The sequence below is a fragment of the Calypte anna genome, chromosome 5A, assembly GCF_003957555.1.
Source record: "Calypte anna isolate BGI_N300 chromosome 5A, bCalAnn1_v1.p, whole genome shotgun sequence".
NCBI lineage: Eukaryota > Metazoa > Chordata > Aves > Apodiformes > Trochilidae > Calypte > Calypte anna.
This window is the reverse complement of record NC_044251.1, coordinates 21,460,405-21,482,999: the sequence shown is the minus strand read 5'-3', so window position 1 is coordinate 21,482,999 and position 22,595 is coordinate 21,460,405. Positions and strand designations below refer to the sequence as shown.

Here is a 22,595-nt window from a genome sequence, read left to right as displayed (position 1 = left end):
GATCAGTGTCCACTGGAGCAAGGGGGGTGGCCATTGAAGGGCTGGGGTACTCACATTGGAGTTGGGGGTGGAGGAAACACTGCTCCGTTCCACATCGTTGAAGGTACCCTCAGACTGATCAGACATCTGGGGAGATGGAGGCCAGGAGGAAATGATGGTTTGGGGGTCTCCAGATGAAGCCAAGGGTGCAGCCAGGCACCACGTCAAGCTCCCCACAACAAACATGCCCCAGGGAGCCAAGGAGGAGACAGAGCAGGTGAGAATAGTATGGACAACTGCCTGCCCTTACCTGGTAGCTGGAGGGTTTCCGTGGCTGCAGCTTCTTCAGGCAGAGGCCAAAGAAGGAGAAGATGATGCAGGAAAGGAGGACCACAAAGGTGAAGAGGGTGACAGGGCGGGTTGGACCTAGGGCACAGAGACACTGGGGCAGCATATGGGCTTCCAAGGACCTGCTGCACATCTAGCTGAGTCCTAGACTGGCACCTGCTTTGGGTCTTGCAAGCTCTCAACCCCCTTCTGAAAACATTAGCTGACACCACCCTCACCTACCAGGTCTCCACCATCCCTCCCCCTTCTCACCCTCCATGCATGCTTAATCCAGGGGTGACACTGGCAGCTTGTCCCTCCCCAACATTAAATGTGAGCCTTAGCAGTGGTAGAGGGCATCCCCAAGCTCTCCCTACCGAGGCGCAGGACGGAGAAGAAGAGCAGCCAGAACATGCAGAGAATGGGGGCCACCATGACTTGGCTGATGGCTGCGACATGGAGACGCTGGTTCAGCTTGGTGGGGATGTAAACGTAGTAAATGTTGTACCTGTCAACCATGTGCTTGAGCAACATGTAGAGCAACCCTGGTGGGAGGAGAGAGGCCATATGGGGCGAGGACAATGAGGACAACCAGGTGGCAGGGACAGCAGGGCAGGCCTAGGGCACAATGCCCAAGGGTGCCCTCCTGTACCCATGCAGGATTCTTGAGCTCCCATGCCAATTCAGGTGGCTGGGACAGGTTGTTCCTGGCACAGCTGGCGGCAGCAGGACCATGGTCATGGAATCACACTCACCAAAGGGTACGATGATGGGGCAGGTGATGCTGTAGGTCATCACAACAGAGAAGATGCAGCAGGTCCAGGCATACTCCAGCCCAAACTGGAACTGGTAGGCTTGGCTCTGGGGCACAACCAACAGTGTCATTACTACCACTGCAAAGGCTACACTTTAATTTGCATCCTGGACCATAAAAGTTGCCTTCCCCCATTAGTTCCTGTAAGGCCTTCCCATAGGACCAGAACAGCTTGAGTTTCCAGCAAGCATATTCCTGCTGTGCCAGGGCTTGCATAGGATCAGGGGTGTGCAGAGCCACGTACCCGCTTGACGTGGAGCCGCTCAGGCTCAGACTTGGCGAAGCAGAGGCGGACGGTGTAGATGAGGAGGCCTGGGATGCGCAGCAGCTCCATGGCTGTCCCGATCAGGCTGGAGGTGACCACGTAGTTGACGAAGAAAGCGCCGTTGTCTGGGAGGAAAACGCACCTGCCCCAAGGACACAGAGGGTGAGAAGATGCTTGGGCAGATGACCAGAAGAGCTGTCAGGGCCCAGCATTGGGGTCTCCTGCTCGCCCAGGAGTTTTGGGAGATCCCTGCTACTCACTGGAACTTGATATTCACTTCATCCAAAAAGTGGGTGTCAAAGAGCCAGCGGAAAAAGAGGTCCAGGCTAGGGGGAGGAGAAGAGCAATTTATAAAGAGAAAGAGCTGCAGAGCAACGTGGGGGGCACCCAGCAGGTGCATGCTTTCTCCTGCCCCAGGTGGGTGAGACCCTCTGGACCCTACACAGCCAGAACAGCTCCTTCTGCCACAATGGAACAGTGTGTGTGCTGGCCTTCTGGATGGTCAGGATTTCTGGAATTGGATCTACACAGATTTCTGACCTGGTTCTTTAAGGGTCTGCTGAAGGGCATCACCAGCACCCTCAGGCCACCTGTGGCAGCCTGGGAACATGCTCCATTCCCTTCACTCTCTGCAGGGAAGCTTTCTGTCCATGATCACCTAGAAGCACCTTAGCACAGCTAAAGAGCAAGTGTTTTCCCCACCCAGGGGCAGCCATGTTTCAGTGGTGGTGGGTCTGCAGCCCTTTGGGACTGGCTTGCAGGAGGTGAGGGGACAGGGTGTGACCTGAGTTCTAGGGAGCAGGGAGAAGAGAGCAGCAGGGTGGTCAATACCTGCTCAGCCCCAGTGAGGGTAGGATGATGACCATGAACACCAGGAAGAAGAAGCACTTGTGCATGGTGAGCTGATTTTCACTTGACCTGCAGAGAGGGGAGGAAAGAGAATATTGCACTTTCTGGAAGCTGAGCTGCTGGTGGGAGAAGAAGCTGGGATGGTTCTTCATTTTCACCACAGAGCTACTCTCAGCAAGCCATATGCATTTGATCTGTGCATCTACTGGGGCCTTGCAAAGCCTTTACCAGACCAGGAGGAGTCACCATGAGGAATCTTCTGTAGCAAAAGCTCTTGTCCTCCCAACATCTCATCTCCTTCCTCCCTGCCCTCTCCTACCATCTCTGCTGCAGTAGATACCCAACAAGAGGCAAAAAACCCATGGGAACTTGGAGTCCTTGATTTCTTAGCAACAATAAAAACATAAGCATTTTATAAACATTTTTCTCATACCACATTAAATCCAAAACACAACACTATTCTAGCTACTAAGAAAATTACTTCTATTCCTACTCAAAACAGGACAGTGTCTACAATGGGTTCAGAAGCCTGCATTTTCCTCTGGAGAAGGAAGGGCAAAGCTTCTGCAAGGACTCAGCAGACTAGACATAGGAACTGGGGCCAGTGGAGGGTGAAGACAGAGCACATTGTAAGAGCTTCCTCTGCTAGGAGACTTTGAGCATCTTGAACCCATACCTCCACTTTGGAGGGCTGATAGCATGGCTGGGATGTGTCACCTGACCTGGCTGCTACCAGTCCACCATCCCACCATCCCTTTCACAAGCATCTTCAGACCCATACTAAAACCTGCTTTTGTGAGCAGGATGGAAGCATTCATGGCTATGGCAAGGAAATGACTCCTTTGAGCATGGACTTGGGGCTCTTTCCATGGAGGGCTGTGGGGGACTGCCATTCCACTGCCTGCCTCCCACCAGGTTGGGTCCCATGAATCCAAGCAGGGTTCCTCCCATCTACAGCAGACTTGCGGGAGCAGAAGGGGGCAACCGTTACCTTGTCCAGTGTGACTCAAAGAATGCTGAGTAGTAGACAAGGAAGGGCAGGAAGACGGAGAAGGCCCAGAGCAGCAGCGTAGGGAAGAACTGGGTGATGATGGGGTTCTGCAGGAAGAGAGATGCCGGACACCCCCTTAGGAGCCTGCCAGAGCTTAGCCATGCTGGAGACAGCTCCCTGAGCCTCCTGTCACAGGATGGTGTGTGCAGTGGGTGGACTGGGGCATGCTCTCTGTGAACAGGGGCATTTATTTCAGGAGCTAAGAGCCAGAAGCCAGCCAAAAGCAGCACAGGCATGCTCTCAAGCCCAAGTGCTCGCTCAACAGCTTACAGGCTGAAGAGCAGGAAGGAGGTGTGCAGCTGGCAGCTCCTAACATCTCCTGAAGCTCTTCCCAACCCCTCTCCTCTTGCATGGACACAAACCTGCCCTCCATCATGGACACCAGCACCAAAGCTCAGGTTTGTACAGGTGTCCCAGGAAGCACAGGTGCTACCACTGAAAACACAGGAGGATGACCATTCTTTGCCTCTCATCAGAGCCCACACCAGTGACAGCTTTGGCTAGTGCAGAGCTGGTACCCTCCCCCTGTCAGGGACAAGCCTGGAAATGAAGACACTTTGGGAAAAGCTCAGGGCCCCAGGGACTACCTCGAGGCTCTCCACAGGGTGTGTGACATTGAACATGTCCATAGTGTTGACAATGATGGCTGGTGTGGTGAGGAAGAAGAGAAGGATGAAGAGGCAGATATTAAGGAGGATGAATCGCACCCACCAGGATGTGCCACGGACTGATAAATTCTCCCTGTGAGAGAGAGGAAAGAACAACTCAGACATGGAGCAGAGGAAAACCCGTGTGTCCTAGGCCTCCCAGCTCAGCTCCCTGAAGCTCTGTCTCCCACTACCCAAACCAGCCATGCTGTCACAGATCACCCCCCCCACACACACACACACTACTGTACTGACACCTGCAGAGTCCCCAGGACTAGAGAAGGACCACAGAGGGGGTCCATACCAGCAGGAGGCTTTGGAATCAAGCTGGAGATATTGAAGCCTGGCAATCATCCCAAACCTCTACTGTCCAAGTTCTGCTGCCCATGAGGTGATCACCCCAGTCACATGTGCTGAGTTCTGCTATGGCCACAGGAGCTAGCCCCTGCCACCCTGGCAGGGGTGATAGATAGATAGATAGATAGATAGATAGATAGATAGATAGATACATAGATAGATAGATAGGCACAGGTTCCCTAGAATGACATGGGCTCCCTATAGCAATGGGCACAGGATCCCTATATGTCCAGATATGGGTTCCCCACAGTTGCTTGCCCTGCTCCCTCCCTCCCTCCCTCCATGAGGGTTCACCAGATGATATCGCTGGGTGCAGGGGCATAGCAAATGCCCCAGTGATGTGACTTGACCACGGTGGTGACAGAGGACTGCTGAGGGTGTTTGCGGCAGCTGATGTGGCTGTAGTCCTTCAAAATCCTGCAAAGGGGGGAGACAGGGCTCAAGTCTAGTGCAAAGACTCAGAGGAAGCCCCCCCAGTGTTCCATAGTCCCAAGAGAGCAAACACCTCTGCAGATAGCAGAGGCACAGAGGAGTGAGACTCATTGCCTGGCTCTAGCTGGAGAAGCTTCTGGGGTGGCCACCAGACCGGGGGATGTCCCCATGCCTGTTGCATGAGAGGCACTCACACAGCAGTCATCCGCTCATCCTGGAAGGTGACAAAGGCCATGTCAAGACGCTTGAGTGTGATGCGGTTGCGCTCAGCATTGAACTCATCCGTCAGCTTCTCCTCCAGCTCGCTGTAGTACTGCTCAGCATCTACCTGTGGGAGCAGCCAGGGCTCTGCTGCGCTTGCCAGAATATGGCACAGGCAAGCTGCCATGCCACCTGCAGCCCTGCCTGCACCCTCCTACCTGCTCAAAGCCACAGAAGCGGCAGCAGAAGATGCGGGCGCAGGGGTGGGTTTTGATCATGATCTTCCCCTCTTTCTGTGCCTTGGTGGTAAAGTAAAGCCGACCCTTCATTGCCTTGCGCCTGCAGGGAAGCCCATGGGTGTGAAGGTTGTTAGGAGAATGGCAGATAGACAGACAGACTCAACGTGGTGAGCAGGAGCAGTACACCCACCCACAGAGGCAATGGGGACCTGAAGGCACCCACCTCTCTGCATCCAGCTTCATCAGCTTGCGCACGTCGAAGCAGAACTGGACATTGGTGACAGTGCAGCTGGGGTAAGCCTCGCTGAGGGCACAGGGACATGGTGGCACTAGGAGCTGGGGGGCAGGGACAGCCCCTGCCACCTGCCTGCCAGCCACATGGTGAGGCTGCGGCACACTGCTACTCACTGGAAATGCTTGATGATGAGGGAAGGGTCTGTGATCTCCTTGGGGATGTGGGTAACCATCAGTGTCCGGGCAACCTGAGAGAGAAGAAGGAGTAGAGGGGGTGGGTGGGCAGGGGGTCTGTGGGACACCTGTCTGCCACCCTGGTCACCCGGACGTTGGGAAGGCAGAGGTGAGCTGGGGCACTGACTGCCCCCCAGATGCTGGTCAGCACAGACCTCTTCAGTGTCCACTCCCAGACCCCGTGGGCATAGTCATAAGCTGTCACCTCTCTCAGAGCTTCTGCAGAGCTTCAGTCTCAAGAGACAAGTCATTTAGAGAGAGATTTGCTCCTGGGTTATCAGGCTTTTTCCAGAAGCTGAAGAAAACCAGCCATATCTTTCCCTGACTGCCCAGTCTCAGGCTGTTTCTAAAGCTGCCCCTACCTATTGGGACCATCATTTCTGCAAAGCACACAGTTGTCTATTAGCACTGAACAAGGTAGAGCTGGATAGGGTGGTTGCTCACCTTCTCGTTCTCTCTGTATTCTAGGTGTACAGAGTGATGAGCCATGCAGAGGATGGTGAGGATGAAATAGATGAGGGCAAAGATGCTGTGCAGCCACAGGAGACGATCCCTGGAGGAGAGGAAGAGGAGATCAGCAAGTGCTGTGGCAGGCAAGTGGTACGAAGGCCAGCCTGGAGCTCAGCATCACACTCATGGCCATGCCCACCACCCAGCAGGGCTTCCCCAAGCCATACCGATCTGCTGACACCCCACCTCCAGGGTGAGATGGGTAGTGTTCATCTTGGCTTAGATACTACAGAAATAAGGCTGCTCCCAAGAACACTTCTGCCAGTAGCAGGGTGCAGTGGGCAGTGCTAGCATGATGGTCACCACCACTGTGCTCACACATGGAGCAGAAAGATGTGGGGGCTACCAGGAGCCCTGGAACAGGGCTGTGGTGAGCGTTGTGCCTGGGTGCTCCCAGTAGCGCCCACCATGGCAGCAGCACCCACAGCCCCCCTGGATGTGGGAGCCACGTACTGTGTCGGGACGTTGGCGATGGTTGTCCGGCCAAAGTGGGTGGGATTGTGTCCTGTAGGGGAAGAGAAACAGAAGGTTAAGAGAAGTCTGTGTGTGCATGTCCGTGCTCACAGGGTTAGAGGATCTGGTCTTTGTTCTCTCCTTTTCCATCTCCCAGGTCCCCACCAAGCCCTCTCTGCCTTGAAGCTCCCTGCTTCTTGCATTCCTCTGTCCCACAGCTTATGGTGGGTTCCTTCTCACATGTGGGCTCCTGATAGAGGGGTTCTTCTGCCCTCTGTCCTGTGTCACAATGCTCACCCTGAGGCTGGGGAAGGTTGCACTCCTGAGCCATCCCATGACTGGGGAAGCACCTACCCAGGAGGTCCCCTGAGAAGTTGACAGGCAGGATGACAGCCACGGAGAGCACACAGACCAGCATCAGCAGGACCAGAAGGTGCCGCTGGAAGGAGAGGTAGGTAGTGGCATCGATCCCACACTTGCTCTGAATCTCCTCGTCCCTGCAGGAGAGGTGGGTGGGGAGTTGAGTGCTGGTGGTGCCTCCCCACCACCGCCTGCCCCAGGGACATTGGCACTCCAGCTTCACACAGCCCACACCAACTCATGGCACCCTGCTTGGGGCATGTAGGATTTGGGCACAGAGGGAATGAGGGACACAAGCAGCCCTCAGGCTGCCATCCTATTAGAGGACAGGCTCCTAGCAGAAGAGATTGGAGCCCTTTTCTTTGGGACAGGATCCAGGGGCCAAGAAGAAACAGAGTTGAGCCCTCTGCTCTCTCTCCAGGCAAGGGATGTTTTAAGAGGTCTCTCAGCCACCGATTGCAGTAGCTCCAGGTGATGGGCCACCACCTGTGGGCACCAGCTTCTCAGGGGCAGGCAGCGGTGGGACATGGCTATGATGCCAAGGACACACACTTACTTCATCTGGTAGATAGAAATGAGCCAGGAGCAGAATCCCTGGAAAGGAAAAGAGTCGGGAATAGCTGGGTGTGACCACCCTCACCCAGCATGAGCAGGGTCAGGACATGTGCTGGGGTCACACGCAGAGGTGGTGTGGTTCCTGGAGGTGGGGAATGAGGTGATGGAGGCAGACCCAGGTCATGCTCAGTGCAGTGGTGTGTGTGCAGGGGTGGCAGGGGCAGCTGCCTCAGGAGGAGTGGGTAACACAGAGAATGTCTGTCACACAGGTTCCTGCCTTCCAGCAGCTCCCTCCTCTGCCCCTCCCCTGACAGTCCCTGAGAGGCAATATGCTTATTGACAGCTCCAGGACACTGAGCCAGCTCTGCCCTAAGCATGATACAGGACTATGTACAGGACTGTGAAACAGCTCATTCCCTGGCACCACCTATGCAATATGTGCATTTTTCTTCTCTATGCCTTACTTTACATTTTTCTGGCATTGGGTTTCATGCAAGGTCAGGGTCCCTCTGCAGTCCTCCTGGCTGTCTGGTCCCTACTCTTCACTACTTTTGGGAGGGTGGGACAGGAGGGACCCCAGGCAGTCGCCCCTGTGGCATTCCTTTACCCTGCCCCATGAAAGCTGGCAGCTTCTTCCTCCTCTCCATCCTCCAGCTTTAGTCTGATAGGGACCATCTCTCCTACCCTACAACTCAGTTTTTTCTGATGGACCACAGGAGGAGGCTTTGGAGGTGCAGGGACCCCTGAGCCCTTGACAGCTATTTGGGGCTGGACATTGCCTCAGCACAGCAAGGCTGACCCCTCTCCTACACCCCACTCCAAAGCTGTGCTTTGGAGAACCATGTCTAGGAGTTTGCCTGGGAACACCTCGAGCTCCCAGCTAACTTCTGACCTGGGTTCCTGGTAAGGAGCAGGGTGGGCTGAGCCTCAGGGGTTAGAGTTAGGGTTATGTATAGGGTTAGGGTTTAGGGTCTAAGGTTTAGTGTAAGGGTTAGGGTTAAGGTTAATTTTAGGGTTCAGGGTTGGGTTAGGATTAGGTTTAGAGTTTGGGTTTTTGGTTAGGGTTTAACTTTAGGATTTTGAGTTAGGGTGAGCTGTAGGGTTAGGATCAGTGTTTGGGATAGGGTTTTGTTTAGCCCATCTTGGGTTCACGCTACCACAGCTGCTAGCACTCACCATGTCCTTGTTGTCAGTATCCAGGGGGCTGCTCTCCGATGGGGACTTCTCCTTCTCACTCTGCTCTCCATAGAAAAGCGACGTCAAACTTTGCATTGAGGGCAGGGGTGGAGGAGTGAAGCAGGAAAGAATCAGCACATGGAAGAGGATAAGCACCCTTTGAGAACCTTCTTCCAGTTGGTCGGCCCAGGAAGTGCCTCCCCCCTCCTCACATCCTGCACTGGGACTGGATCAGCAGCTACTCCTGGGCTTGGGGCAAGGGCTGCAGCTTGGTGCCTCAATGCTGACAAGTTCCAGCAGCTTCTCTGTGGCTCTGGTGCATGGTGGTCTCATGGATAATGTGCTATATCTCCAGAAGAAGGGAGTGCTGAGCCATATTTTTTTCCTATTCCACTGGTTTCAGCCCTCTCAAATGGTATCACAGTAGAAGCAACTGCAATCAGAGCTTGCACTTTAAGTCTTGATTGCCCCTTTAATCTCCCTGGTGAAGGGAGATTGCATGTCCATTGCCAAACCCAACTCTGGAACCCAAGGCCAAGAGGAGATGGAGAGGGTAGAAGGAAGGAGAGGGACTCTTACAAAGTTTGCTCCTGTGGGCAACCCAGCCTTCCAGAGGCCCCTCCTGTGTGCAGCCACCTGATCAAAGATGCTTTGCTGCCTGGAGCAAGCAGTGCTCTGGCAGGGAGCTGTGGGCAGCACAGCCCTGCTGGAAATCTGATCTGGGCTTCACTTTCATTAAGGCACCACTAATTTTTGTGGGATTCCACACCTAGCGTGAAGGATGGGCCTGGCAAGCCACTTTGGTGACCTGAAGAACAGTGTTATGTCTGCTCATCTCCCCCTGCCTCTTCTGCTGGCCAACCCTTCTCATATCCATAAAATGGCATGGGGAGAGGCAGCAGCTCAGGCTCTATTTGAAAGCAGTTCTTGGGCCTCTGTCCTTCCCAGGACAGTGTCTTCCCTGGCCAGTGTCTTCCCTGGCCATGAGAGGACTATCACCAGATGGTGCCTGCAAGAAGGAATCAATGCTGGCAAGGCTTTGCCTCTCCCTGCAGCAGATGACTGCCCTCTGTGGGCAAGAGCAGCCAGGTCATTCCCAGTGGGAAGGAGGCACAGGAACTGCTGAGCTTCTCTGTGGGCTACCCTGCAGTGCCAGTCCTCTTGGAGAGATTGGAGCCATCACTTGCAGTGGCCTTGCATCCTCCTTACCTATCATTGTCCATCAGCAGTGCCAGGCGCCCGTAGTCCCAAGCTGCCTTCCGAAGGCAGGAGAAGACCAGAAGGAGAAGCTGGAAGAAGAGAGAAGAGGGGAGTTAAAGGGTTTTGCCACAGGATCTTGCCCTGCGGGGTCTCATCACATCCCCCCTTTTCTTGTTTTCTCACTCATGAGCCCAGACTTGTAAATACCTTGTCTGCTCATGTTCCATGATCTTATCACTGCTGCCCAAGTGCCACCTGCTGCCCACCACGATGTGGGCAAAGTTCCTGGTCCTCTACACTCACCCCAATTCCTCCCATCAGCCAATTGCATCGGGAAGTGGGCTGCACTCATAGCACACCCACACGTGCTCACATCCAGCCTCTGGCACCACAGTTGGGACCGCAGTGTCTGTACCCCCCTGGCACCCTTCTGGCCCACTCACCATCCAGAGGATGAAGTTGATGGCAAGCACAGTGGGCACGCCGCCAAACGGCAGCCCTTCCAGGACAGTGCTGCGGGAGCGGGCACTGAAGCATTGCTCCTCTGTGCTGTTCACCACAGCGTCCAGGAAGCTGAGCATGTCCTGTGAGGTGGGGTCAGCACCATCAGGCACTGGCTCCATCGAGTACATGGTCTCCATTGGTGCTGCTGTGGAGGCTCACTCTGCAACACAGGGGCATGGGTGAAGATGGAGAAGTCTGTGATTGAAAAGGGGCTGTGACTCTTCCAGGTCCTCTAGCAAGGTCTAAGGAGCTCACTAAACGGCAGGCAGGAGAGATGATGTTCCAAGGGGACACAGGGCATGGAATGTTGCTGAAGAAATTTCACAGTTACCTCATATATTTCCCCCACCCCATTAAACCCCATGCTCTTTGGTTGTCTCCATCATACCTGAGACAGGTCTCTCAGCAGCTCTGCCCCTCAGTCCTGGACGCTGGGTTGAGTCATGGTCACCCTGGTGTGGTCAGCAGGCAGGACCAAGGAGCCAAAGCATTTGCTTCAGTTGCTGAGAATAAGAGCAATGTTGCTGTTAACAGCTGGGCTGCTGGGGCTGCACTTTGCTCCCCACAGCCAGATATCTACCGTGTGTGGAACATCCCTAAGCACTCCCTTATCCTCCCGCATCACAATCCACGTGGCAGCCAGAAGTCGTGGGACCTCCCTTCTGTCTTTGCACCAGAGCAGAATTGCTCATTTCAAGATTTCTGGATGTCTTCAGAAGAATCAGATTCTCAAAACTCTATGTCAAACTTCCCCTCACACCCCCAGGGAGCTGGCACTGCAGGCTACAGTCCTCACTGGTAGGATACACTTAAAGGTCATTAATGGTCAAGACTGTGGCTTGTCTCCAAAACCTTTCCTACTGCCATGCTTTTGGTAGGAGAGGATCCTCTCCAAACCTGCATTGCCTGGGAACCCTGGAACAAACACCCTGCAGCAGCCAGCATGGTGTGCCAAGACAGTGCTGAAAGGCCACTGAACTCACCAGAAGAACAGGAGAAGGAACCAGCAGAGTTCCTTCTGGAACACTAACAAACACAGAGTGGGGACAGCAGGGCCAGAGTCTCTTGTGTGCCTGCCTTGTCTCCATGCCTTGGAGACCCCACAGGCACCTTTAGGCAGCTGCTCCTAGTGCCTGGAGAGCTGCGGGGCCTTCAGAGGAAGCTATGACTGTGGTGAGGTCAACCAGCAAGATTTGGACAGATTGGAAAGTTGGACCAAGAGGAACCTTATGAGGTGCAACAAGAACAAATGCAGAGTCCTGCACCTGGGAAGGAATAACAAAATGCACTAGTACAGGTTAGGAGGTGATCTGCTAGAGAGCAGCCCCATGGAGAAGGACATTGAAGTCCCAATGGACAAGTTATCCATGGGACAGCAATGTGCCCTTGTAGCCAAGAAGGTCTATGGTATCCTGGTCTTCATTAAGAAGAGTGTGTCCAGCAGATCAAGGGAGGTTCTTCTTCCCCTCAACTCTGTCCTAGAGAGGTCTCATCTAAAGTACAGCATCCAGTTCTGGGCTCCCCTGTTCAAGAGGGACAAGGAGTTACTTGACAGACTACAAGAGAGGGCTACGAGGATGATTAAGGGACTGGAACACCTGTCTTATGAAGAAAGGCTGAGACACCTGGGGCTTTTTAGTCAGGAGAGAAGAACTGAGAGGGGATCTAGTTACTGTGTATAAATATAATGAATATAAATATATGAGGGCTGGGTATTAAGAAGGAAGGGACAACCTCTTCTCACTTGTGCCCCATGATAGGCCAAGGGCCAATGGATTCAAGATAAAGCACAGAAAATTCCACCTCAACATGAGGGAGAATTTCTTTACTGTGAGGGTTGCAGAGCTCTGGAGCAGGCACCCCAGAGAGGTTGTGGAATCTCCTCCTCTGGAGACTTTCAAGACCCATTTGGATGCATTTCTAAATGACCTGCCCTAGAGTTGGCCCTGCTCTGGCAGGGGCATTGGACTGAATGATCTTCAGAGGTCCCTTCCAACTCCTGACATTCTGTGATAACCACATTGCAGGGTAAGAGGCACCCTGTGACAGCGGGGTGTCTTCAGGGTGCTCTCCCAATGGTTCACTAATAGGTTGTTGCCAGCTTTTCAAAATGGCAGCCAGGTTGGGTCCCTAATGTCTCTTTCAAAAAGCTCCTGAGTTAGGATGCCTACTGCTTGTTAGGCAGATAAACCTCGAGGGCTGAAGATCTGGCTTAGAGGAAGACTGAGGTTACTGGTGTCTGGGGCAACTGGCAGACAAAGAAGCATTGTCTTTAGAGGTTTTGAGCAACCAAATATATTTGTGAAGCTGGCCTGGTCCTGAGTAATGTCTTTTACTCAGGTAAACCCTTAGCCTTTTATCGGATTAAGTCGAAGGGTATTCTTCTAACTGCAGTTACTCTGTCTCCCTGTTTTCAAGGACTTGTGCACCTGACAAGAAGATCTTCTGGCCTGGTTTTAGTCCATAAGGAGTTATACAAGTGCCTTGACCTATCACTGAGCACAAGATATTGTGACCAGTGTATTGTGGCTGGTGCAAAGGCCACGAGAAATTTCAGCATGCTGATTAACACATACCCTTGTGAGCTTTGTTTAAGCCACTGCATATTCATTCCCCTCCCTCCTTTTCATCTATATTCTATTCACAACTGGGACGTTGCTGCAGACCCTGCAGTCCCCAAGTGACAGTTCAACCCTGCTGCAGGATGCTCGCAGCGTGCATGGACAGGAGGAAGAGGAGCAGGAGACATGGTCTGATTAAGCAACGAGGATGCAAACAAAAACAGCCAGCATCTCCAGGGACCTTGAGATGCAAAGAATTTATGGCAGTTTTTCCCATCAAGATCAAACAGTATCAACTCTTCTTCAACACCAAAAGAAACCTGATTGAGAGGTCCTTGAGGAGCACAGAAAGAGCAAGCAGAAAATGCCCTGGCTTAGAAAGGGGATTTTCCTGAGCTCTGCAAGGATTTGCTTTTGTTGGGAAACATTTACTTTTGCTGTGTCAGTGTGACAGATGGGAGACTAGAGTAGCACATGGTTTTATGTGCACTGCCGTAGCCTCAGTCTCTCTTTGACCACGTAGCTTTCTGTTTGAGGTTAGTTCTGTCCTAAAGTTCCTGAGGAGCCTAGACACCCCCACCTCACAGCTGAGCAGAGCAGGTGCTGGGGTGGGTGCTGAAACAGGTTACATGCCTAAGACATTGACTCTCTTTGACCTCCTTGTCCAGGGAAAGGAAAAGCTAAGGAAGAAGGAGGTTTTCAAACACAGCTGACAAAAAAAAAAAAAAAGCACCAAATAAACAAAAAAAGCTCTGGCAGCCTGAAAACTGCAATCAGGTAGATCTTGGGGATTCCAGAAGGATTCTCAACACAAGCTCTTAAGAGGGTTGAAGAACTTAAGAACTACCCTTGGTGCCTGCAGTTTCCAAATTAAACACAAGGAGACGGTGAGTTACTATTTTCTTCATTTCTGAAGCATAGATTCCAGCCCAAAGAAAAATCTTTACTGGAAACCAAAGAGTGGCTGGGATGCTTGAATCAAGGATATGAGCCCAGCAGAGCCAAAGGCTCACTCCAGGGCTAGGCTGGTACCTGGCTACCTGTATGGGTGTCCTGAAGAGATGTCAGAAGCCACTAAACTACAGGCATCAAGATCCCCAGGACACAAAGACCCATGTCAGTCCCTCTTACTGTGCACATGTTACACTGTCATCTGGAGCACAGGATTCAGCATCTGCTACAGATCTGCCCAAGCTGCCTACAGCATCTTCAGTTCTCTTTGGAGGTCTCTAGCCATATACATATTGATCTGGCCAGTCCATCATGCTGGAGACATCATAACCCAAGCTGGGGCAGATGATAATTTCTGTGGCTCCCAAAAGACCTGCTACATCACCTGAGATATAATACCGTTCTAAAGGTCATCCCAGTAGACTTGGGTCTGAAGCACCATTCCTGCAACCAGGTTTAAAGTGCAGGAATGGCTGGCAAAGACACACACCCACACCCTGTAGTATCCTCCATCATGGCCTGCCTTCCAGCTGGGGTTGGAAGTCCTGTACTTTGAGGTCAAACATGGCCCTGCTGGGATAACAGCTCCTGAAGAAGAAACTCCAACAAGGGAAGACCTATAGGAAATGAGTGGGACATGATGGCAAGCAGCAGCTATCCCCCCTGGCCTGCCTACTTCTTGCTGTGAAACCATCTGGGCCACCAGGACCTCTGGCCAGGGTCAGCTCTTTCCTATGGAAGTGCTCTCAATCTGTTCTCTCCCTGTGCATGTCTCCCTCCCTTCTCCCCTCCTGTAAGCAGCAGAGCCATCGCCATCTGGCATTTTCAGCTACTAAATAATTCATTGTCTTTTTGTTAACAAGGAGAATGTGTCTCTGGCCAAGGGAGCTGTTGGACCTTCAGCAAATAAACAAGGAGACTCTTAAGCTCTGAGGCCCTACACCACTACCACTCCACTCCACAATGCTACAGCTTGTTTCTAAGCACTGTCTTCATGCTCGTAGGAGGAAAATCCTGTCAGGGGATGGCAAAGTGAGGGGGATTTTCAAGAGGATCAGTTGTCCTTCCCTATCAAGTCCTTGTTGCTGCCTCCTCCCCCCAGTAACAGGTATTTTGCTCCTGGTGGCCAAAAGCAAGGGGAGATGGTGCTGGTATCTCCTGCTCCAAGATTTCCTGCCTACAAGCCTCCCAAACGCAAGCCTTTACTCACTCAGATCTAAACAATTCCTGTCTCTCAATCCAGCACTGCTGGTATAATGCCAGAGAAATTTGAGAAGCAGAAAACACCTGAAGCCACTGGTCCAGCTCTGTCTTAGGCACCTCTCTCTTATGCACCTCCAGCTCCATTGCCCATGCTCAGGCCAGTAATGCAGCCCCTGAGGCATATCACAGCTCCTTGGAAGCTGATCTCAAGCTCAATTCTCCTGCCTTTTCCCTGATCCCTTCACCACCAGATACCCATGGAAACCCACCTCCAAATACCCAAACTGGTACTTTTCTAGACTGTTCCAGCTAATCTTATCTTTTATGGTGCTGTTCTTATAAAAGCTTATGCAAATTATATAGCTGCAGAGTTACCTTTAAAATAACCATTGGGAAACACTAGCTAAAAGTAAATCATGTAAATGTTCTAGGAACAGCACAAGCAGCAGAAAGGGTGAGAGGAGATTTCAGCTCACGTATACCGGTTACAGTTTCAACCCAGACCTGTACAACATGTTCAACCTCCCTCCAACTGCAGCAGATACCTTACTTGGTATATAGAGTGAGTGATCACATGGACACTGTAGGCCAGACTTAAGTTACTGCTAAAACACCTATGCTCTATTTTCACAACAGACATATGATATAATCCAGCATTTTGCAATACTTTGGTGGCACCACTCTGCAATCATATCTTAAACGTCCCAGCAAACCCCATGGAATTGGCAGACCAGTTCCTGTTCCCAGATACACCATTGCCATTGTGCTTTTCCCAGTCTTTAAGGGCCAGAGGAGGAAATACTGTTGTGAATAACAGAGTTGGGTGGACACCTTCTCCTCCAGAAGGTTTTGGGAGATCTACCTATTAGCTGTGTATGAGGCAGTACCTCCACATGCCAACCACAGACAGGCATCCCTCAGAGTAGCTGTTGTCCTGGAGAAGCAACAGCAATGGCCAAGGCAAGACACACAGGAATGGACAGGTTTGCAGCTGGGAAAATAAAGCAGTAACATAGAGGCAGAAAACACAGTATGTGGTCTATCCAATCCTGGTCTTGCTTAGCAGAAAATAGGGTCAGAAAACATGCAGAGCAATAGAGAAAGGCAGTCCTTCTTTCTCTTCTTTGTGATTGCTGTGAATGGACAGAGAATGTATGAGATTTTGCCATTGAAAGGGAATTGCTGGATAATTTCTTTGAAGCATTTCCAGTGTGCAAGGTTTGTCTCGAATATTCAGTGCCCTGTTTGTTTTGTTGATACATCAGCATATGCTTCTCATCTCCAGTTGGGTGGGCATTAATCCAGAGAATCAGATTTCCAATTAAAAATGCTCTTTATGCAAATGCATTTTTGCAAAATTTTTCTTTCCCTTGAAGCACCCTGCCAGAAAACTCATTTGCTAGGGGATCCATAGACAGCTGGAGTAGCAAAACACCAAAACAAAGTCTTGGGAGTGCTCAGATGACTAAGCTAGGCTTCTCAACATGCCTGTGCTCACCCAGTCTCAGAGTCCTGCTCAGGCAGGGAGCTGGTGGGTGGGCAGGCAGGGTGCAGGGCTGCTGATGGAGCTGGCGGTGGCTATGCACAGCCAGCAGAAAAGCCAGGCTGATGAGCCAGACTGGATCTGCCAGAAAGCAAGCATCCCCACTACCTGGCTGCCTCTGCATCCTCCATCCTTCTCAAATAGATGTGGTCAGGCTTCAGGAGGGGAAAATGAGGGCCATCATTAATGGGAAGATCAGGTTTGTGTCCTGGTGTGCCCAGGATGGGGCAGGGAGGTGAAACTCCAGCATCCTGCCTTGTGGGACTGCAGTGACTGACCTTGTGGGACTGCAGTGACTTGGAGGCCTGGGAACCCAAGCCACTGCCACTGACTCAGCACAACAAACAACCTTGGGCTGGGAAAAGGCTCATCAGCATCCTGTGCTGAGCTCAGCACACACCCTGGCAGAGGCAGTTTTGGCATTGAAGGGTGTGGTGACCTGTCTGTCCCTGTAGCTTGGTACATGGAGAACAGGCATACCATAGGCCGCATCTATCTCCATGGGGGATAAGCACAGAGGGGACAAGACCACAGACACAAAAGCCCTGTGGGGGTCCAAAGCATTCCTTCCCAGGTCTTTTCCCTTCCCTCACAGAGAGAATGCCTCCAGGTACAAAAAGCAAGGAATGGGTGAGATTGCTGGTGGCCTGTGGGATCAGTAGGTGTGGGGCAGCACAGGTGTGGGGATAGCACCCTATCCCTGGGTAGGGCTCTTTGCACCTTCAGCATCTTCAGGGCAGGCTCCTGTACAATTACCCCACTGTAACAGTGCCTACCTCCCCAGGGCTGTATCCCACAGACCCATAGATAGTAGAGCCAGACTCCACCAAGGAGACAAGGTGCTGCTGGATGCAAAGGTTGGTAGCACAAACACAGACACTGGTGTGAGTACTAGGCCCACACCCTGCTAAGGCCACAGCCCAAACAACAACACAAGCAGAAGACCCCATCCCATCACCAGTAGGATGGCAGCTACATGAGACATACACCAGCCTGTCAGAAACCAGACACATCTTCCAAACAAGAACCACACCACAAGCAGCAACCCAGCCAGTGGGCTATAGAGGCTCAGTAAGGTTTGGAGGCAAAGGACCACTGCAACAACTGATGACTCATAACAAGTATAAGACGACAGCTCAAAGATTAGTTTTGTCATTGCCAGTGAAGATATGATTACCCAGAGAGGTCAGAAGGATTAAGCAGCTGGTGTCCCTAGTGTCCATAAAACCCACAAGTAACCACACATGTCAGACTGCTCAGAGGGATGGTGGATATGAGCATGCGTGTGACTGGGATCAATGAGAAAATGAGTGTGGGCACATGGTTGGGTAAAATAAACCCGCTTGAAGATGGTGTCACCTTCCCCACCTGTAAGCTCTGGTAAGCCCCTTCTGTAAGCCCCTTCCCCTCAGTGGTGACCCTCCCTTTGGCACCATTGCTCTTGTTCCTAATGTTTCATGCATCCCTCTGACATTCTGGGAGCCTTCCACAGAAAGGGATCGTGCAGCAGCTCAAGAACCCACTGCTAGGGACCTCATGAGCATCAGGATGAAGAAGGCAGCATCTGTCCCCTGGGACAGAAAGTGTGCATCCTTCCCACTCTCCTCACCCAATCTGCCCTGCCATCACTCATCATTTAAACATCACCCACCAGGAAAGCAACACTGTGACCCCAATTCTGAAGAGCTATGCAAACTTTTCTGTTCTCAGGAGTGGCAAGTTGCCACCACCTGAGTGAAACTCTGTGCAGGGTCATGCTGCCCCAAGGCATCACCTGAAACCAATACAGCATTTGAGAGCAAAACCCTCCCCTGCCATGTCCCCCTATGGTGGCTGTGGCATTGCACCCCAGCTCCCTGCCCTCTCATTTTCCCCTGGCATTTCATAAAGACCCAGGGTGGCTGTGTTTTGGCACTGGAACTGTCTAAGCTCCATGTATGACGTTTTTGAACAAGAAGGTGTCCCAGCCCCTACTGGGGCTCTCTGGAGGATGATGGCTTTGGCCTTCCTTTGCAGTACAGCAGCCACCTGCACAAGCTCCTTTTCTCCTGGAGGGATGCTGTGGACCAAGCAAGGCAGCACTGACTCACAGCAGCACTCCTTGGCATGAGAATAAAGCCAAACCTCAGGCAACCAGGAGCAAATGATGCTTACAGTGAGATTTCCAGCCAGGGAGGTTTGTTTGGGCAGGTGCGTGGGAGAAGTTGTGCACAGAGCATCTCTGCTCCAGTGCCTCCTCCACACATGTGCACGCCAGCTGCTGCTGCTGGAGCCAGCACACGGAGATTGGGAAGGAAGAACCGGAGTGGAGCTTGTTTTTGTTTGTTCCACTCCCAGTCCTGTTCACTACATTTGACTAAACTGCCACTGCAGGCTGGCTTTAACCCATGTTTGGTTTATATTCCAACATCCTGCTGTGCACACAGCATGCTTAGCCCCTCACACTGCACTTGCATACTCACAGCACTGAGCAAACATGAGTTAATTGAGCTGTAAGTTCTCCAGGCCTGCTATTCATTCTGCATCATGCACCCATGTCCTCTGATAACACTTAAATCAACACTGTACAGCACAAAGGCTTACCCAGGATAGGCCCAGCCCAAGAGCAGGGCAGGAAGGCACCAGACTGCTGGTGGGCAGTGACTGGGAGCCAGGAAAGGAGGCTTATATTAAAGATGAGGATAGATAGACTTTTTAATCAGCCCTGTAGTGACAGGACAAGGGGTAACCGTTTTAAACTAAAGAGGTCAGATTTAGACTAGATACAAGGAAAAAAAAAATTATGATGAGGGTGGTGAAGCACAGTCCCAGGTTGCCCAGAGAGGTGGTAAATGCTCCATCCCTGGAAACATTCAAGTTCAAGCTGGTCAGGGCTGTCAGCAACCTCATCTACCTGAAGATGACTGGGCTCATTGTAGGGAGGATTGGACTAGATGACCTATAAAGGTCCCTTCCAATGCAAACTGTTCTATGATTCTATGAAAAAGGCTGATTGCAGGGGATGGAGATCCAGTTTTGTCACAAGTGGGAAAGGGGCAGGAAGTCATCTCAGGGCTCTCAGTTAACATACACACATGCACATATATGTGCATCCAGGATAGAAGTATTTCAGGAAAACAGTAAAGAGACTCCTTGTCCTTGTACCACAGGTCCTTCCACTGAGCAGGGATCCTGAGTGCTGTCCGCAGTCCCCACAGCAACTCCATGCTTGCTATTAATTAACAATGATAGGTGCAGATGAGGACAGCTCCCAGGCCCTGCTGCCTACGTGACTGAGGGCCACTGCAGCTGCTGGCTCCAGGGAAGGGCTCGAGCTTCTCTGCAAAAGGCACCCCTTGGTTGCTTATCACCTGCCAGCTCCAAAACCATAGCATGCTGTGCCCTCACACAGCCAGCCTGGCAGCAGCAGCTCCCATTTGACATCGAAGGCCAAGGAAGGCACCTCTCAGGACAAGGCTGCTCATCCCTCCACCTAGGTAACCATGCTCAAACAGAGAAGGATTTTAAAGCCACTGTGAAGGAAAGTATGACCTTTGCTAGGAAAAACTCCCTCATGGAAACCTATATGGAAACCAGAAGCAGCTGTGCCTTGGTCAGGGGCCAATCTGAAGCTGTCACTATGGGTTATTAGCATCTTTCACAGTACCACAAGGCACTAAGAGCACTGTGGTCCCTAGAGATAGCAGAAAAGCTCTCCGAGTCCCTCCATGGACCAGGGAGCTGTGGGAAGTGGAGAGGAGAGTGGGAGGTTTATCTGCTCCCTTTTATAAAGCCACCTGCTGCAAAGAGACTGCCAGCAATGGGAGCAGCCAGCACAGCTACAGCCATCACCAGTGACGGAGAGGGAGAACCTCACCCCAGGGCAGAGGGAAGGGCACTGGCAAGGAGAGGAGTTGGGCTGTGCATGAGAAAGATGCAGACCAGGAACCTGAATAACACACTGCTAGGACCGGGCAACTCCAGGGGCTTTACATCCTGCATCCTGCCTGGCCAGGATGGCAATGGTACACTTGAGAATAGCCAGGACCTCATTGCAGAGCTGGTGGAAAAAGTGGGCACATTTCAAGTCCTCTGGGTGGTTGTTCTCAGCTGCTGATTTCCAGATCTCCAGCCAGCCCTCCTCACAGCTGACATCTGCAAGCCCACTGTACAAGGGGGGTGAGAGCAGGGGCAGGGTGGACTAGCAGGGGTCTCGGCACCCATGCTGCTGGGCCCAGCTCTGCTCCAGTCCAGCCTGGGGCTGACTGATAGGGACCCAGATGCATCGTGCAGCCTTATCCCACAGCCTCGGAGGGGTATATATACACAGGGGTATAAACTGTGGGACACAGGATAAGGCAAGCAGCATTGCGCTTGTCCCACCGTGCTTCTCTGTGGGCCACTTGCACACCTCCCACCACATTGCCCTGGGGCAGACCTGGCAACTGCCAGCCCCTTGCCCTCCACTCCTCCTCAATTTAGAGCAGCCACAACATTCTCCACTGCTGACTCTGCTGCAGGAGCAATGCAGCACTCCTGCCCTGCACAGCTACCCCGAGAGCAGCGGGTTATAACACTATACACACAGACACACGCATAAAATATGACTTCAGATCACCTGCAAAGCCAGAACATTTCTATTGCCTGCACTCGGTGCCAGGAGCAGAGCGACGTTTGGGCTGCAGCAGGATCCCACAAGCACACCGCCTGCCAACCTGGGCCCCAACCAGGCTTTCTTTCTACCTCTGCCCAGCTTCCCAGCAGATTTGGGTAACACCAGACGATCTGGATGAATCATGATGCCCTGGGAAGGTGGGAGCTGGCAGCTCAGTGAAGGCTCTAGCACCTGCAGGTTGCACAGTGAGGATGGTCCTGGCAGCTGCTGCACCAGCCACATGAGCCCTGCCAGAGGGATTAGCTCTCAGCATACTGGTTTCAGTCTATAGTGCATCAAAGGGAATAGGAAGCCTTTGGTGGTGAACACAGGGGCCTGCAACAGGAGGACAGAGAAGGTGCTTCCCAAAGCCTGGGGCTTGGCAACCTATGTCCCCTGGGAATGTATCCATAAGGGATGCACCAAGACACTGCCTATCACCTGGTGTGCATACAAGTTTGATACTTGAAAAGGAGGAGGGAGACACTGAGATGGTCTCATAGTCTCAACACTAGATTACACTGCCTGCACTTGGGCCATGGGCCAGCCACCTGCCCTCCCTCCAAATCCTGGCCCCACACAGACCCAGCCAAGCACTGCTTTTTGGTGGGGCAGCAAAGGCAGAATGCAGTTGGTCTCCCCTGGTCACTGGGGCACACATCCAGACACCTCTGAAACTCATGCTGCCTTTGGGGAAGATCAGATGAAAGCTGCTGCTGTCATTGCTGTTGTGGTGGGGAAGGGAGGAGGCTCTCCCAGGCACACATGGAGCTACAGACATGCAGCTCTGCTCAGCACAAACTGTGCCAGCCTCCTCCTGGTAAGGTGGGTGCTCATGTGCACCGACAAGAGATGTCATCCCCATCAATCTCATTGCCCCCAGGGAGTTCCTCTTGCCCACGACACCTGAGCAAATCCCCAGTCACCTACCTGCTGCAGGGCAGAGCAGAGCAGACAGCCCATCAGACCCACTAGACCACTCTTGGTGGAGAACCAGAGATAATGAGTGAAATCACAGGGCTGTTTGGATGGGCATGTTGGTACATCCCAAGCCAAGGGGAGCATGGCAAGGACTAGGGTTCAGGATCACCCAACACAGACCTACCACACGGGCTGCCCAGCACACAGCAGGGCACAGACACTTAGCACACAGCCTCTGCTGTGCCAGTGCCGCAGGCTGGCACTGCCCGCATCCACCACGCCGCCTTCCTGCCCTGCTCCAGCCCTGCTCACTAGCCAGCAGCTGCCCACGGCCAGCACAAGGGTTGTCAGGAGTGATGGATGTGATGGAGATGAAATGGTTTCTTTCCTTCCAGA

General features: G+C 52.4%; 1 protein-coding gene across 2 annotated transcripts in view; it reads right to left on the bottom strand.

Moving 5' to 3' along the window:
• The window catches only part of TMEM63C (transmembrane protein 63C), a 48,245-nt gene that overhangs the window by 2,091 nt on the left and 23,559 nt on the right, over positions 1-22,595 (bottom strand). The window contains exons 3-24 of one of the 2 annotated variants that reach the window (XM_030451961.1): positions 10,776-10,890; positions 10,327-10,547; positions 9,893-9,972; positions 8,684-8,771; positions 7,509-7,546; positions 6,947-7,089; positions 6,593-6,644; positions 6,074-6,182; positions 5,570-5,643; positions 5,385-5,465; positions 5,141-5,261; positions 4,916-5,049; positions 4,584-4,706; positions 3,873-4,026; positions 3,226-3,332; positions 2,217-2,303; positions 1,646-1,711; positions 1,365-1,527; positions 1,062-1,167; positions 684-851; positions 290-405; positions 55-126 (exon numbers count right to left, since the gene is read on the bottom strand). In XM_030451961.1, the coding sequence (XP_030307821.1) occupies positions 55-126; positions 290-405; positions 684-851; positions 1,062-1,167; positions 1,365-1,527; positions 1,646-1,711; positions 2,217-2,303; positions 3,226-3,332; positions 3,873-4,026; positions 4,584-4,706; positions 4,916-5,049; positions 5,141-5,261; positions 5,385-5,465; positions 5,570-5,643; positions 6,074-6,182; positions 6,593-6,644; positions 6,947-7,089; positions 7,509-7,546; positions 8,684-8,771; positions 9,893-9,972; positions 10,327-10,524 (2,280 nt within the window). In that variant the 5' untranslated portion in view covers positions 10,525-10,547; positions 10,776-10,890. The remainder of the gene's footprint in view (positions 1-54; positions 127-289; positions 406-683; positions 852-1,061; positions 1,168-1,364; positions 1,528-1,645; positions 1,712-2,216; positions 2,304-3,225; positions 3,333-3,872; positions 4,027-4,583; positions 4,707-4,915; positions 5,050-5,140; positions 5,262-5,384; positions 5,466-5,569; positions 5,644-6,073; positions 6,183-6,592; positions 6,645-6,946; positions 7,090-7,508; positions 7,547-8,683; positions 8,772-9,892; positions 9,973-10,326; positions 10,548-10,775; positions 10,891-22,595) is intronic. The other variant, XM_030451963.1, reaches the window with a different exon arrangement.